This window comes from Agelaius phoeniceus, chromosome 1 (genome assembly GCF_051311805.1).
Source record: "Agelaius phoeniceus isolate bAgePho1 chromosome 1, bAgePho1.hap1, whole genome shotgun sequence".
Lineage (NCBI taxonomy): Eukaryota > Metazoa > Chordata > Aves > Passeriformes > Icteridae > Agelaius > Agelaius phoeniceus.
The window spans coordinates 39176792-39194597 of NC_135265.1; the positions used below are offsets into that span (position 1 = coordinate 39176792).

At 45.4% G+C, this 17806-nt stretch overlaps 1 protein-coding gene across 6 annotated transcripts in view; it reads left to right on the forward strand.

The window, feature by feature from the left end:
- The first annotated feature begins 11110 nt into the window (after window positions 1–11110).
- UBE2E1 (ubiquitin conjugating enzyme E2 E1) overlaps window positions 11111–17806 on the forward strand; it is a 45415-nt gene continuing 38719 nt past the window's right edge. Inside the window, exons 1-5 of one of the 6 annotated variants that reach the window (XM_054646996.2) lie at window positions 11111–11305; window positions 11438–11474; window positions 11984–12048; window positions 13318–13496; window positions 15585–15635. In XM_054646996.2, coding sequence (XP_054502971.1) covers window positions 11126–11305; window positions 11438–11474; window positions 11984–12048; window positions 13318–13496; window positions 15585–15635 — 512 coding nt within the window. In that variant the 5' untranslated portion in view covers window positions 11111–11125. Of the gene's footprint in view, window positions 11306–11437; window positions 11475–11915; window positions 12049–13317; window positions 13497–15584; window positions 15636–17806 lie in introns of those variants that run through there. The other 5 variants (XM_077176692.1, XM_054646833.2, XM_077176714.1 and 2 more) reach the window with 5 other exon arrangements.

Sequence of the window (17806 nt, forward strand, 5' to 3'; positions counted from 1 at the left end):
TCAGATGCTGAGATTATAACAGGAACATTTTTAATAACGGGGGGGTCAGGGGGGACGGGGCAAAATTAAAAAGAGGCTATTAGATTAAGCAGCAACCCTGAAACAATCTGTAAGTCACAGTTAAGGGACAGAGATCTGGAAGATTTGCCAGGTTCAAAGGTCTTCATTATTCATGTTCCAATAGTTGACTTGATGGATTGTCTCTAGACTGTATCCCTTTATTCCTTCCATCTCTTCCAAAGACAAATGCTTAAGACAAATCTCTAGATGGAGGGATAGCCTCTGTAATAGATTATTTCTTATTACTTAGAAATTGGTTAATAATTTACTAATTCAATTTCACTGCTCCATCCCCCAGTTCAATTAATCTTTAGAATATAGAGTAAATGCTGTTCTTTGTTCTTCCAGTACTAATGAAGAAAGAAACTAATGAGCGGACCTGGCCTTGATACCTTCCTAAAGATGATTTAGCTGCATAGTAGTCACATTCTTTTTGTCTGCTTTTATTTACTTCTACTTCTTAAACACAAAATCCATCCATAAACCTGAAAGATGTACAAGCTGGTTATGAGCCCAATTTCAAGCATGCCACACAAGCCTTAGTCTAAGAAAATTCCATTTCTTGTCAGAGTGTTACGAAAATCATGCACACCTAATACTCTTCCATCCTGTAGATAAATATTTTATACAGATACTTTACACATACTCAAATAAAACAAGATATAGAGACTTTCGTGCAGCAACTCAAACTCCTGTCTAGCACTCTGGGAAGGTGCTTTAAGATTTAGCAGATGTAGGGAGTAACTTGTTTCTAACACATTTTATCTGTGGCTCTGAGGCCATAATGCATTTCAAAGAGATTATTTTTAATCTCGTCTGTCAGGAATTACACCAGCATTGTCAATTCAGCCTCCTGATATCCTTCGCAGCCCCGTTTCCCATACATCTATTACCTTTGCTTTCTTACTTTTCTACTATTGTTTTTTCTTACCCAGTCTCTCCCATCAGCACTCAGAATGTTTCCAGCCCTGCCCATAACAGCATACCCAGGATATGCAGGAGTCTGTGATTGATGGCTGCTTGTCTGCCAATGCACAGGTGTGAATTAGGAAACCAGTTCAGACTCCAGCCAACAGACTTTTGTTCTTGCAGCATGTTGTGTCATCAGTGGCAGGGTTGGACATAAACATTTAGGGCACCAAATGACACATTTCAGTGTCCAGATACTTTTTGCCAAGTGGCAATTCACACCTAGGGAAAAAAAAAAAAAAAAGAATCTGTCAGAAAACCTCCAAACAGCAACATATATAAGCTTACTTCATGTAGCTGCCACTGATACAGGAAACAGACAGCTTTTTTGCCCACATCTCCAAGTTTGCTGAAGCTCAGTTACAGAACAAGGGTAGTATATTAAGCCATTTAATAGATGAATTACTGTCCATCCAACGAAGGGGAGAAAAGCTGCTGTTGAACGTGGGAGAAATCCTATCAGTCAGGACAGGGCTCCTCACAGCAGGCTCTTGGCATCCTTTTCCCCATGAACAAGAGCACTCAAACCTGTGTCTGTGTTTGCTTCTGAGAGCTGTGTAAGCAAGCATTGGTTAAAAGGCTACATCCAGGTCTGTTACAGGCCAGCAGCACTCATTATTTTTTTGTCTTCCTACAGGGGTGGGAAATTCCCTGTGCATCTTATTTTCTACTTTGCCCTTGAGCATAAGACAGGGAAGGGCTTGCTGTATGAAATTTGCTTAACAGATTCCTAATTCTACTAAGCAAACACATCTACACACCACAAATATATTAGAATTGTGAATTGTCCCAGATCTTTGGCAGTAGGGGAGAAAGATTTTCCAAGTGACTGAGTAAATTGATGCCTCCAAAAGCGCTGTAAACTGATCTATTGGGCATCACTCTGAGCTTCCTTTATTCCAGTGTAAACCTGGAGTAAGCTTGCTGAACTCTAAAGAGTTATGCCAAAGCAAAGTCAGAATGCCTCTCTTGACTTTTTTCCTTTACTGCGCTGCCTAATCCCATAGCTGTAATGAAACTGAAAAATCTCTATATACAAACTCCATTGGCCAGGCTATCTTATTGTGAAACTCACAGATATATCCCAACCTTATAAAAAATCATTCAAGTGTGACACTGTCTTCTCTCTTGCTTTTTTTGATAAGCACAGAGGAAGGGCTGCCAATAGCACAGAAACTGGAAGACAGGAAAATAATATTTCACAGCAGCGGAAAAAACATAACTGAATGGATATTAAGGCAGGTAAATTAAAGAAACCAACAATACCTGTGTAACACATCCAAAACACACAGCTACAGCACAGATGTTAAGGCAACTAAAGGATTCTCCCAATGGCAATCTTCGAGTTGCAGAAAGCAGCAGCATTTCCACTAATGAGCTGCTTCTAAAAATCTGCTCCTTTCCAATGGCTTGATTTGAAACATATTAAAGTAATGAAAAGAATCTTGTTGGCTTCATCAGTCAGTACCTGAGGCTCAATGAACTTAAATAAAAGGCAAACTGGTGAAATATGGTAATTTTAAATAAACCCACTGTTTCTCAGGTTTCTTCAGCAGATGATTGTGCTGCATTGTTTGTCTTGTGTGACACTGTATATTTAATGGGGTGAATGTCATCTTTGTGTGGCATGGACAAAAAATAAATGGGCAACTTCTGAGATTAGCAGATGTTTAAAGCAAAAATCTGGCAGAATTAGAAGTGGCATTGGAAAGGTGTTAGTCCTGCTTCTGCTATTTGAAAAATCTCCAGGTTCTTTGCCAACAAATTCCTAGAAAAAATGGTAATATGCCATTTTCTTATTAGCTGTTTTTAAAAAATCATATTAATATGCCTTTCATATCAGCCTACGCTATAAAGACTGCCTGTAGTTTCAATACATAAATTCCGAGATCTGAGATGCAAATTTCATTTTTGAGGACATGACAATTTATGTGCAAATCTTCAAAGAGCAACTCTCCTTCTGACTATACCTAGCAGAGGAAGTACTCTTGACATCTGTTGTTCAGTGTCTTTTATATATTTTTTTTCAACCTCAGTTTTGAAAACAAACCCTTTCAGGGTGTGGTACAATTGCCACCCAAAGTGCCAGAGAGTTGTGCAGTTTCACTGACACCTTAAACATTGTATTCTCTATAGGAGGCATGTTCTTCTGCTTTGTTCTAAGCTTACACATCACTGGAGTCTTACCAGACACGTCTCTGGGCTGGGAGACATCTTACTACAATAGATTTATTTCTATGAAAATATCTATCGACTTGGGGTATGGTTAAAAAAAAATAAAGGAGTTAAATCCCTTGAAACAGGACTTAAAATTCTGCAATTATGTTATTATGGCCTGTTCATATTGTGGTAATGCCTAAAGCCCAATTATGGTGTAGGAATGGAAAGTTCATGTCCAGAGGGCTCCTATTTGTATCACATCAACTGATGCAAGAGGTGGTGGTTCTCAAACTGCAGGTCCCTGTGGACCTGAGAGGCTGTAGAGCATTCCCTGTGTGTTACTGATTGGCCCAGAGAAAGCTGCTCCCATGGACAGCTGCAAGGCCCTTCAAGGAGCAGCCTGGAAGCCTGGAAGAAACAGGAAATATGGAGAAGGACTTTGTGTAGTGGCATTTAGTGGGAAGAAATGGGGGAAAAGAACTATTGGCCATTTTGTATGCTTGAAGACAATGGGAGAAAAAATCTGCCTGACTGGACATACTGGCCAAAATTCAGGGAATCACTTGCAGAGAGTTAAGTAAAGAGAAAAGGAAGAAGAAATTGAAAAGGTAAAAAACAATCACAGGATCATGGTCATACAAATATGGAGAAATACAGTGCTTCAGGCTACTGGGAGAAGGAAAGAAAAGACAAAGTCAGAGGGGTAGAAAAGCTACAATAAATTCTTTGAAAAAGAGTTGCAAAACAGAATTAAAGGAAGATCCTTCTGCTCCAGTTCTAACCCAGAAATGTTGAATTAAGAGATTGGCAAAGAAACTTCATTACACCATGGATTTTTCTAAAGCATGTCTGTGCAACCAAAGAGGTTGCATTATTATATAATGTTACATAATTATACAGTACCTTGTGTGAACACTCTAGAAGTGAACCTTTTTCCAATTTGGACTTATATTGCTCTGGGAAGGCTATTAATTGAACCAGAGACAGCCTTTTTACGGTGGGATAGGAGTTCACAGGTAGGGTTATGCTTGTTTAACTGTATCTGTATGGTTGCATTGATGTGAAGGGTGAAACGTGTCTGTGTGGATAAAGTCTGAAATATCTAGCTGCCCTTCAGGCCATAAATGATGGCATGACATCATAGACATGATGTTCTTTAGCTTAGCAAGAAGCCACATTTCAAATGCACCTTTTATGGTGGTATGGGAACAGAACAAAACAGCAGAAGGTTATTTAACAACAACAAAAAAGGTATTTTACAGGTACTAAGAAACGTTTAGGTTTCCTGAGCTTGTACTTCCATGTCAGCAATTGCTGAATATGCTACGTGGAACTTTCATGAACATGAATGACAGAAGGGATAATGAAAAAGTGTTATGTGTGAAGTTTAGTCCATGCTGTGAACACTTCTATAACCTTTGGCATAATCTAAGAGTTACCATGGTCTATATCAGGAAGAAAAAAAAAATAGACAATACCCTCTAAGAAATGTTGAAATGAAGGGCTCTCTAAAGCTGGAGTTTTTAACAACTTACACTTTTTGTTTCAATTATTTACATGGGAAATGAAGAATACTTAATCGCTCAATAAAGATTAAAAACTATATGATTCAGGTGTTAAATATAAGTACTGGTTAACAATCAGATGCATGTTCTATTCTTTGCTTTCATGTACTGGTCAGACAAAAAGAGAAGAAAAGAATTGCAATACACTGGTTTCTCAAGAATGCAGCATCAGGGATCTGTAAAAGTCTGAGTGATTCTATTGCTTCCTTTTGAAGGCTCTGATAATAAGAAGGCCTAGGGAGAAAAATTGCAGTTGAAGACCATTGAAGTCTTGAACTGTAGTCAAGCCACAGAGTGAAATTACTGAGCCCTGAACACCTCTCCTGATCCTTCTCTGTTGAGAAGAACCTTTGTTAGATGAGGAGCCAGAGGTTGAAAGACTCAATTGAAATCTGCGCTAAATACATTTTCTAAGTTAGGACATGTAGATTTTTTTTCCTCACATGGATTTAGAAATCCACAGAATCGTAGCAGATGGGAAATCTCACATTTTTAATAGAAAGAATAAACCAGAATATTACCAATTCAGTGCATGAGCAAGCAAAGCAGAATTTCTTCTACTAACCCATCTGAGCCAGAGAGACACTTACTGTGACACTGAGAAATATTTGAAGGTGCAGGAAGAAACTATTGTAGGTCCTTTTTATTTAAAATAAAAATATTATTTATAAAGCAAGAAACCCTTTTATCTCAAATACTAGGAAAATTACTTTGTCCACTTATTACTGAGTCCTTAAATAACCTATTCAGTACAACTGACTGACATTTTATATGTCTTATTGCAGATCTGCATCTCCACAATGAGTGATTTTCCAGGGTATGTATTCCATGGTCAATCTAACATTCTGGTAACCATATGATAAATACTGTCCTTTTTAATCTGATTTTATCAAAGTGATAAAATCAGAGGCAGAGGCATAAACTGTGAGCCTACACTATTAATAAGCCACCTACAGTAGTTCTCCTATCTGATTATTTTGTTTCAAGACAGAAGCACTCCGAGGTTAAGCTTACACCAGAAAAAGATCTCTTGGATAGCTGTGCAGGCAATACAGTGGTACAGACTGAATGCAGTGTCAGGAGGTGCACTCTGTGCTGGCAAACCAGTCTTTTAGACTGGCTTTCACTGGGCTACACCTGCTGTTATCCCAGCATAGGCATGTCATAACCATCCATCAGCTATGAATTTACTCCAGCAGTGGACATTGCCATTGGCAACTTAGTGGTGACAAATAAAAAGCAAACACAAGTTTAAAGAACAAGTTTTACTTTCCTGCATGCTAGCAAAAGAAGAGAGGCAAAAGCCGTGTATTTGATGCTGTTTGACACTGATCATTTCCAGGAGTCCATTTGTCTGGGTCATGTTAGCCCACATCTTTCAACAGGAATGCCATCACCCTGGGGTCTTTCCTGTGGCAGTACTGTTTGATGATAGTCCATTTACTGCTCAGTCTAGTATAATCCCTCCACTATCTGAGTTTCTTCAGAACCTGAGTACTGCTGCCAAGGAAAAGGGATATGTAGAAATGGAAAGCTGATGATGATCAGTAACAGAAAAATAGGCAGAAACAGGGAAAACATCTGAACTAGAGGAGCATGCACTGCCAGAACAGAAAAGTCAAAGAGTCTGGAATACAGCAATCCAGGGAACCCAGATGGGCTTTGAGCAACCTGGTCTAGTGGAAAGTGTCCCTGCCCATGACAGGGGAGTTGGAACTAGGTGATCTTTAAAGCGCCTTCCAACTAAACCATTTTATGATTCCATGAAGAAAAGCAGAGCCAGCTACTGCAAAGCCCAAAGGAAGCACAGAGACCAATGGAAGCACAGAGAGGCAGCATTCTGCAGAAAAGGAGATCAATCCACCAGGCACAAAAATGGAAGTGACAAAAAAGTCTAATGAGTGGCTATGAGTGAAGTCTGAATGTACACCTCTATTTATACTTTTAGTCTAATTGCAGATAAATATAATTCTCTTTTTTTACAGGATAGAAAATGAAGAACAGAAATATGGAGTCAATGCTGAAAACACAGACAAGGGAAGCACCACATATCTCAGTCTTGATTGCTAAATAATAGCTATAGATTGGGCAAACTGAGAAAGCAGTGAATCACTTTATCTTCAAGGTAAAGCAATTCTAAGACTCAATCTTATCACCTGGAAGTGAGGCAGAATCCCCTGGAAATATATCTTGTGAAACTTCTTATGAGGCTGTGAAATTGAATTGATCTAAGCATCTCCAGTTTTTCAATTACCAAAACAAACCAGACCATATACCAGGAGGTGCACAAAAGGAGCACTGTAGAGGCAGAAAATATGTAGAGTTATAGGCAGCTATACTTCTCTGTTTAAGCCTTTGGAATTAAATGCCAGCTGGTCTCTTCATCTATAGGGGTTCAGCCAGGACTTTAACAAGGCAAAAACATGTAACAGATCTCAAGTATTTCTGTTCACACTGAGTCTCCCAGACAGGCCTTCAGGTCCCAGGACTAACCTCAAACAGAACCAAAACCAAGTAGTAAATAGCAAGAGTCTGACAATGAGACCTAAACTTTTCCTTCACAACTAAGTCCTCTTTGGTACTGGAATAAAAGAAGAGGAAACAAATCTTTTTCTTATTGTGGACCCTTTCATTCTTCTGTAAGGAACTGAAAAAGATATCATTCTAAGGGCTAAGAGCTATATTATGTGAGAAAATTACAGCAAGGGGAGTTGGAGCATTAGTTGATGCATTATTAAGTTATGGCAAGATAGCTGTGAGCAGGAAACCAATGGGTAAATTCACTATCTTATGTCACATACTTAGACCACTTGTGTTTTGTCTGTTACGTTTTGTTTCATTTCAATGAAGTTCCTTCCTCTTTTGGAAGAGTTTCTGTCTAGCCTTATTCAAATAGCTGTATCGTAAGTCCTGAGCTTATTGTAACTTTTCCTTGCCACCTCACTTTGTATCACAGGGTCACACAGAAAGGACAAAGTGTGTCATCACAGGACTGTGTGAGGTATCAGCATGTTTCTCACTTTGCCACTATCACTTGCAAGCATGATATTACCAGCAAGCTGACATTAGGAGAGCCAAAGAAATGATAATTTCTTTCTGCTCCCCACAAAAGGTCTGATGCAGAACTCACTGGAATTGCTGGAAATATAAGGCGCTTTGGCTCAGACATAAACAGACTAGCTAAAATCATGCTGAAACTTTATTTAGAACTGAGATGGTACAAAAGGACTAATCTGAGTCACCTTCCCTTAGCAGAAGACTCAGAGCGATTTGAACTGGCTACCTTCTGTTGTGAATTAAGCTCAATGCCCCAAAGGCAACTTGATTCCAGTCATCTATCTTTTCAGCCTCCTCCAAACTCAGTCCAGAGGGAAAAGTGACTAATCCTATTCAGTTGCTGCACTGAACTAGTGCCATCGATTAAAAAAGCTTGGGCACAGGGAAAATTAATATTCTGGGTCAGTTTTCCTCTGCAAGTTCTTTGCACAACTTAGCCAAGAAAATTTAAAAAAAAAAAAAAAAACAACCAAAAAACAAAAACAAAACTAAGGAAACAGGAAGAGGAAGCACTGATAAGAAGGAAAGCTCACCCAATAAAGTGCACATACTTTACAGGAAAGAAATAGAAGCAGATCAGTGGCATTTTGTCAGAATTCCCAAGAAGGTATGAGGTTGATTAAAGGAGGAAGTTCTTCCATTTGGTGGAAAAATAATCATGTCCTACACTCTCTTCCCTTTTTTCCATGTCCCTGCAGAACTGAGAGGCCAAGCATGGAAGAAGGGCAAGCTGCAAAAACATTTCTGGGTGTAGAAGTGGGCTTCTTGGCTCCCTCTCTCTCTGGGTATGGCATAGCTAACACAGGAGAACAGCCCATTGCTGATCCCAGCCCTGACCTAGGAGGTGAGTCATAAAATGGGAGTTGCCACTGTAACAGCTGCTCAAGCGCTGACATTAGTAGGTGCTTTCAGCAAAAGCATTTTTTGGGTAGGCTTCAAAGTAAATAACCTCTGCTGCTGGTTATCATATTATTACTTTGAACAGGGTTACCAAGGATTGTGTGCTACAGAAAAGGTTAATCTACAGATAACCCCCTACCAAGATTATTAACATAATATAGCAAGAGTGCCTGTGTGATTTTGTAGCAATATTTACACTTGTCCCTTCTTACAGAACTGCAGACTTTCATTATTAATATCATTTGTCTCACTTGACTTCGTTGATGGTTTTCTGTGACAACAGGAAAGAGCTGGAGTTTTTTGGGGATTTTTTGGTTTTTGTTTTGTTTTGTTTTGTTTTTTGTTTTGGGGGTTTTTTTGTTTGTTTGTTTTGGGGTTTTTTTGTGGTAAAAATGAATATATTCTCTTTTTAAAGATCTATTCCATATAAGCAGTGCAATTTGTTAAGCCTGGTCACTTTGCTCTGTGTCCTCACATCTTTTGCATTTGTCAGCTGACACATAGCACCGTACTGCCAGCCCTATCCTGCACAGCCCCCTGGGTCAGTTAGGAAAATGCTGGCAGAGGGGTCCATCGCAGTTTTCAGGAGCTGAACTCTGACGCCATTTGGCCAATGAGGGGCATGAAGTAATCAGATGATCCACCTTTATCTAAATGCCAGTTTTCATTACATTTATTATATGTCTTCAGGGCCATGGTCAATGGTGGAGATACCACAGCTCTACAGTTCCTAGAAGGTAGGATGACCATAGCTTCCCAGGCATCATTCCCACAGGTCAAACTGGACAGGCTGTCTCTGCTAGCAAACTGTTTTTGGAAGAAAGTTCACTAAAGCTTAGTACATGGTACTACAGGCAATAAAGACTGAAGGGCACGGTTAGCAGGGGAAAACTCCCCAAAATCAAAACCCACACACAAAGACCATTTAAGCGTGACACTGCAGTGGAATTCCTTCTGTTGTCAGGGTGACAGTCGCAGTGTCACTGGGGTGTACATATCTAGCACACTCCACGTCTCAAACAGGAGACCAGGCAGCAAGTTTGGGGAGTGTAGGTAGATTAGGGACTGGCCCAGGGAAAATGAGGTGCTGCTGAGATGTGTGCAGAAAATGGGTGAGGAAGAGAAAGAGAGAGAAGCAGCAGATGCAGAAGTCTAAGGAAACAGAGGAGAGGGTGACAGAGGAAACGACTGTCCCTGCAAGGAGGTCCACTCTAGGGGTACCTCTGCCTCAAAGATCACAGGATATAAATGGTGGAAGGTCAGTGCCGCGAGCAGATCCTTGTGTTGAGTCACTAAGTGTGAAGCTGCTGTCCCATGGAAGAAGGACTCGGCATCCCCAGGCAGCCTGGCTGACAGCTGACCCCAAAAGAAGCCACAGGCACCCACTACCCGACCCCAGCCTGAAGGCTTTCATCCCCACTCAAGCATCCGCCCTAGCTAAGGGGCAGGCTCTTCCCGAGGGGCAGCTTCACACCACGGGTCCCACGGGAGCCTGGAGGCAGCGGCTGGGCACGGCCGCTCGCCGGGGGAACGGGGAGAGCTTGCCCCGCCGGACCCGCGCCCGCCGCTGGGGCCATGTTGGCAGCCCGGGAACGAACGGGCAGCGCTGGCAGCGTCAGACGGGAAGCCCGGGCTTCAGGAGGAGCCAGCCTCGGCTGCCCCCGCTCCCCCCCGCGGCCGCTGCGAAACGGAGATGCCCAGACTTGGGATGTCCCCCCGCCCCCGTCCCCCGCCGCTCCTGCGGCTTCGGTTTTGTAATTGACCTCTCGGGACTCCCCAGGTGTCATGTCGTACCAGCGCCCTGTGGAGCCAGCAGTGCTGTGTGCCTGCGGATCACCTCGAGGTCCTCCCGTGGGAGAAAGGGTGACATACAAACTCCGATCCATTATCGTGGTGCGTGGTGGTGACAGTCCAGTGTATTTTCGGCCACTGAAGACACCAAGTAACTCGATAGGCGATCCCTCGAGAGGCTGTGGAAACTGGCGGCAGCGAGCCAAATGTGCCCCGGGTGAGGTCGGTGGGAATGCTGGTCCCCATTGTCCCTTTCCGAGTGGGTCCGGCACCTCTAGGAAGAGCCGCAGCTGCCCACCGGGGCTGCTGCCCGCGCCTGGGCCGGGGGCGGTGGGTCGCTCCGGCCAAATCACTTTTGTCCCTTGGGTGGACAGGGAGCGAGAGATGGACAGCAGAGGATTCGGAGAAATGAGTAAATCGCCTCGCGATTACAACACGCTAGCGAATACAACACGCCTTTTTCCGCAGACGGGCTCCCCATCAGGGGACTGGGGGAAAAAAAAAATCCCTAACACTTTTACCTTTGGAAAATTGAAAGGTCTGTGTGTGTATCTGTGTGCGCCTGTGTTTTAGTGCTGCCGTTGCCAAGCCCAGAATTTTGTTTTCTCTCCCAGCATGCGTTGATGACATCACGAAGTGCCCCTTCTTTGTGTGTCAGTGATGTCACCAAATGCAGTGTGGGGGACAATGGAATCCTGAACTCCGGGCGAGGGCGAGTGGGAAGCGGCTGCTCTTGCTGCTGGTTCAGGGCTGAGCCGGGGGAGGGAAGGGAGGACACAGCTGCTGCTTTAGGGCTGAAACAGGTGAGAGACGGGAAAGCTGCCGGGGATTCCTTTTGCCTGGGTTGGTGGGGGCGAGTGGGCTTTGGGCTAGGCTCCTTTTTTTTTTTTTTTTTCCCTTTCTTTTTTCCCCTTATTGCTTTCAAACTGAGACAGGTGAGAAGTTGCTGCTGCCGCCGGAGGGACAAAGCAGGTGAGGCAGGGGAGAAGCTTTGGGGTTGAAACAGTTCTGAGAATAGGAGGAAAGCAAGCAGCCCCCGCGCCGACCCTAATACCCCCTCTGAGCCTTAAAAAAAGCAGCCCCGGGAGCTGCCCCTCTGCCAGCCACCTGCTTCCACCGCGTCCCCGCGGGGCTCTCGCACGGAAGCAGCAGCGGAGCCGGGGAGGGCTCCTGTCCCTGTGCCCCCCGACACCCCTGCAGGTTACTTTTCAGAGGGTCTCCATTAAAAACTCACGTCCCCCTCCGTGTGCCCCTTTCTTCCCTCCCCGGGGGGAAGGGAAAGAGAGGGGGCCGTGGCGGCCGGGATCCCCCTCCATCCCCGGAGCTGGGGCTCCGCCGCCCGCCCCCGCCGCCCCCCGCTCCGCACCGGGTGGCGCCCCGGCCCCGCCGCCCCCCAGCCCCGCTCGGCGGTGGGGGAGGCAGCCAGGGAAGCCATTGCCTGTTTAATAGTTGCTGTTGCAGCACTTCCGCTTCTCTCCCAGCGAGAGAGACACGAGTGGCCAGGCCCAGCCGCACCGAGGAGGAGCAGCCAGACACAAAGGGAGAGGTAGGGGGACGGGGCACCCCCCGCCGCCCTCCCCGGGGGCAGGGGCGAGGGGCAGGGCCGGCCGCGGCCCGGCGATGGGGCGGCAGCCGGCGGGGCAGGGGGGTCGCGCCCGGGGCTGTCAGGTACCGCTGTCCCCCGGCCCTGCGGGCCCGCGGCCGGGGCAGCTCGGCCGGGCCCCCTCCGGCTCTCGGCCGGCGGGGGCAGGGGAGCTCCCCGGGAGCCCGTGGCTCTGGGAGGGAGGCGGCCGTGTGTCGCCCCCCCCCTCCCCCTCGGGCCCGCGGCTGCCCCCCGAGCCCTTCCCCCGAACTCTCCCGGTGTGCCCTGCCAGCCCCCCCCATCCCTCCCGACGGCTTCTCGCCTCTCTCGGTGCGGACCTGCCCTCGGCAGCCCGCCGTGCTCGCCCTCCTCCCCCGTGCCCCCGGGGTGCCCGCATGGACCCGGGCTGCCTCCCCCCGGCCCCCGCTGCCCCCCTCCCTGACACCGGCCTCCCCTCTCGCCCCTCGTAGGCCCCGGCCCTCCTTCCCCCCGCGTCCCCCCCGGCACAGAGCCTGTGTTCCCTTCCCCCTCCTCTGGCACATGCCCCTCGGTGCAGTGGGCCTCGGTGGGTGCCACCAGTGCACCCCACTCCCTGCTCAGCCCTTCCCCTTGGTTTGCTCCCTTCCTGCCCGCCTCCCCTCACGGCTTCCAACGCCCGATCCCACAGACAGGGGTTATCCAGCAGGCAGGGGTTTCCCCACCACAGGTCACACATCTGCCAGGGTCTTCCCTGTGTTGCCAGTGATGCCCCACTTCCATTTTAGAACTGGCGACGGGCACCCCCCTGGCCTCGTCCCTTCCTGCCTCCCCCACGTGCCTCCCGGGAACCCAAGGGACCGGAGCTGTTCCATTTTTATCTCCTACACCCCTAGGCTCGATAGTGGTGGGTGGTGATGGCTCCTCTTGTGTGTGCAGTTTGGGGGAGATTAGAAAGAATTGCTTTGAGCTTCCCTGATCCTCGCAGTTGTCCTCGTTCCAGTCTCCTCTCATTCTGCGCTTGCTTTCTGAGAGGAAGCTTTTAAAGTCCCTTTTCCCCTGCTCCTCGGTGTTACTAGTGCAGGGGAAGCTATTGCTCCTCCTGCTGTGGCTGTAGGGCCTAGAGAGGAGAGGGAGACACGAGGATCCTTTAAAAGGAGCATGACCCAAACACAGATCGAGATTGTCAGCAGCCTTTCTCTGTGTGTGTTTGTGTTCACTGTTTGTTCCCCACGCCCCATGGTGTCTCCTCTCCAGGTTGGGGTGTGTGGTGGGGGGGTCGCTATGTCGGATGACGATTCGAGGGCCAGCACCAGCTCCTCCTCATCTTCATCCTCCAACCAACAGACAGAGAAAGAGACAAGCACGCCTAAGAAGAAGGAAAGCAAAGTCAGCATGAGTAAAAACTCTAAACTGCTATCTACCAGTGCCAAGAGGTGAGGCTGCAGTCAGTTTTCTCACTGATTTGTTGCATCTTCCCTTCTTCCTCATTTTACTTTGCGCTGTTCCCCTGCTGCTCCCATTCCTCATCTCTAGCCCTTGTGCTCAACCTTTCTGCATGAAGCTGCTATTGTCTCACTTTTTTCGGTGTCTCGCTGCAGTGAGTGTCTGCCCAACTTCACTGCTTTCTCGTCCCTCTTCCTGCTTGTTCCAAATATTTTCCTGGCTTTTCTTCTTCTGGGCTGTTATTCTGACCCTCAATTATTTCTGCCGTCTTTTCCTTTTTTCTTACTAGCATTTGTTATGGGAATGGTGTAGGATTGACATTTAGACCTTTTTTTTTCTCTGCTACTGGAAGCTATATGGTCTGAAGTAAGGCATTGCATTTCAACATCTGTTTCGCTCTCTTGTGGGTTAGAGTCCAGAGTGTCTTTTTTTTCTTCCCAGAACTGATTTGGAGATTAATTAATGTTTGTGAAGTTTTGAGTTTGCTTGCTTTGTAGGAGCGCACTGCAGTGCGAGGGACATAATATAGCCCCAGATCTTTACCAACAAATACATTACTGTTACTTTTGTCTGCTCATCACTTATATTGAATTTTCTGTGTATGGTTGGATGCTAACTGGAATAAATAATCCACAGCAGGCCCACTTGTGGACATTCTGCTCTAAAATAATCTTTGCTCACAGCCCAGAGTGGGTTTGGGCTTTTTTTGAGATTAAAGTAATTTTTATTCCAGAATAATGTGTAGGGAGAGACACCTGCATAGAGCAGGAATTGCAGAACAGCTATGTCAGTTTTCTTCACTTGGACAGACTCTTGGAGCTGCTATTTTTTTTTTAGAAGTTACCCTTTCTTATTTTTTCTGTGTGTCACTTGAGTTCAGCACCATCCTGCTCCAGGGAGCTAAGCTGACAAATGGAGGTTTTCAAGCAAACTTGCAGTACTTCAGTAGGAATAATAAACTATCTCACTGAACAGCTTTGCCAAGCAGCAGAGAGGTTGTATCAGTAGGTGTCTAAAGTGACTGGGGTTTTATGCAAATGCCCTGTCGTAGCAAGTGAGTTCTCTGTGGCTTTGTAGAATTTAGGTGGTTTGGTTATTCCAGATCTCCACTCAGCAGGTTTCCATGGCAAACTGACATAGATAGTGGCAAGCACTCTTTACGTGTTGTGCCCTTCACCGTTCTAAGGAGAAGATTTTAAACAGCCTCCTGTGGAAAGGCTGTGGTTCTTGTGTATGACAAGTGGCAGGAGATGCTGGCTGAGTTTAAAGGAGAAGGGAGGCAGGCTGAGTGCTGGGTGGGGAAATCTGGAAGGGAAGCCTGAGTGACAGTAATGGGACTCCAGGGAAGAGGATGATAGCTGGTTGGGCGTTTTGTGGCAGAAGCAGCGTAAGCCCAGAATAGTCTGGGCTGGGAGGACAGGGTGTTGGCTGAGCACAGGGGAGAGAGGGAGCATCTGGAGTCCTAGGGAGGGGACATGGGGGTGTTGTGAGGCTCTTGAGGGTGAAGAAATGGGAGAATCGAAGGTGGTAGGAAGTGCAGGAGCGTCGGAAATAGATATTCACCTTCCTTAAAGTGTCCTTGAGAATGGCGCAGTTATTGACTCCCTCAGGGCTGTGGATTTTTTTTCTCAGGATGGTGATGAGAAGCTGGGGAGAGAGGAGGGAGCCAATTTGGCAATGGCTGTTTCTCTCAATCCCGTAAGACAAAATTCCTTTTCAGACTGCAGTTTCCTCTTGGAGCATCACATTTGCAGAGGTTTCCCCTCATTTACGGGCTGGTTGGCAGAGCAAAGAGGACAGTCTTTTCCACTGTGTGATTGGCATCTTTGTGGGAGTGCAGAGCAGTGCACCTGTCTGGGTTCAGTGCACGATGCCTGTCTGCTTTTCTGCCTGGCTCTTTAGCAGGGCAGGATGCCTGTCCTGCTGAGGGGGTTTGCACTGGTGGGAGGCCACAGCTGAGAGCGCCTCTCTTACGTGCTGTGGCAAGCTCACAGTGACAGTATGTCTGCAAGGAGAATGTATTAACTGCTGTCCCACTCAGTGACTTACCTTTGTTCCTTCTTGCTTTATTGCCACAGGATTCAGAAGGAATTGGCTGACATCACCTTAGATCCACCTCCCAACTGCAGGTTGGTGTCGATTCCTTACCTGAGGAGGGTGGGGGAAGGTGAGGGGCTGAAGTGTGCCTGTGTGTTGTAACTGCCCTCAGAGGCTCTGGATGGAGCAGAGGAACGGCTCCATCCACAGTTCTTTTGTGAATGCTTTAAATAGTTTCCAGGGGGGGATACCTCCAGAGATTGTATGTATTTTGACCAGTTTTCTGTTTGTTTTGGGGGTTGTTTTGTTTTTTTAACAATTGCATGTCAATATGTTATATTGTTTTGTGTGTGTACATTTCAGAAACTGGTTTATAAAGAAGAGTGTGAAAACTTTCTTCTTGTTTGTTTTTGGTTTGGTTTATAAATCTAATGCCTGACTGCACTAATCTTATATAAATAAGAGTCCTGCCAAGGAAGCAGAGAATGCTCTGAGGTTTTTAGTTCAGAGTTCTGTTGTGAACAGCAGCTGACAGTGGAAGTGAAGTGCAAATTTGTCACTCAGTGGGTGCCCCACTGGAACGTGCATCTTAGCTGATGAAACAGAAAGCAGGGATATTCTGTTGCCCTTTATAAAGCAGCTTGTTTTTAGGTATGTTTTAGAAACTTATATTGCTTTTTTAAAACCTCTGGCAGGTTGATTTGTTTCATTGCATGGTGTCGCTGAATCTCTTTGCATTTGGAGAGGAGGCAGTAGTAGGCTTTCGGTCTGGTCTGTGTGTGCTGTAGTTGCCAACACATAACTCTCATTCCCATCTTCCTGCTGTAGCTGAGGTTTGATGTCTTTTTATGTTGGTAATGGCAGAAATCAGAGAAAATTATGTTTATAAATAACTGTTTAAATTGGTCTTTTTCGTATTGAGTTTCCACCCACAAATGTACATGAACCTTTTTATTGAAGCTTTTTGCCACTGTTAGTCTGTGGGGAGGCATTAGCACAAGAATTAGCCTGACAGGTCCAGAGCCATCCTTTCAGTACCAGTCCCTAGGATCATAATTAATTGAAGGAGAGATTGAATGTGATGTTTGATATCTAATCTGATACTAAGAAGATTTTTGTGCTGTTGGGAAGATAACCAATAAGTTTTGAAATCTTTAGTTGTGACAATGTTTTAGGGACAGTAATGACTTACCTGAATATTATAAAATTTCCAGTTCTTGGGCTGGAGATGTCTGTCCCGTGTGCATCCCAGCTCTGTGTCAGGACGAAGTCCACATACTTTTCCCTCCTCCTCCCACTTTAACCTGATTTTCATGGGAGAGAAACACAGAAGCACATCTCAGGCCCTGTTACTTGCTCTCTGGAAAACTGAGTGTGGTGGTTTTAGTTTGAAACTAGGCAGAATTTTCTGGATGGTCAAGGTGCTAGGACTTCAGACTGAGCTTTGCAAGACTATCTAAAAGCTGTGATAGTATATGAGTACATTAGATTGCATGTTTCTTCTGAAGGTTTGTGTAAATGATATTAGAACCCTAATTTGTCCTTGTTTCAATTGGATTCTTTCACAGGTAAAGATGAACTAGCAGACTACTTCTCAAAATACAGTATAGTTTTGGTTTTTCTTTTTTAATTACATAGACCATTGAAGATAATGTGCTTCAAGGTCCACATACTAAGTTTGTGTTATTTCAGCCTTTACAAATATTTCTAATAGTAAAAATTAGTTTATAGTACAAATAGTGATGATTAATCTTCGTCCATAGTGGAGTTATAAGTATTCTGCATTCCTTTTGACTTTCAGATGAGTGACAGTGAAGGGTGGCAACTCCTGCAAGTAATGCATGGAACTGGTGTAGTTGTTACTGCCTTTTAATATGTTGATAGATAGGAAAACGTGCGTGGAGGAGTTTGTTTTATGTGTATGTGTGACCAAAGGAGTTTTGGTATTGCTCATCTTGGGGTGAAGTCATCCTACTTCTGTAAACATGGTGCTGAGCCAAGAAGAGCAGCTCTGCTTATGGCTAACAAGGCCCCAGTTGTGCAGTCAAGCGCTGGGAGTTTGCCCCTGTAGTGGCTGGTTTGTAAAAAGGCAGGCAGGTGCCGATTGCCACAACAGTGAGATGAGTTTCAGCTAGTGCAGTTGTGGGGAAAGTTCACATCTTGTGAAAAAAAAAAAAAAATAGAAATAGTCAATTTATGACTGTGAGGAGATTAAGCAAATGAGAGACTCTGGTTGCTGCGTGATGTTTAAGGTTGCCAGAAT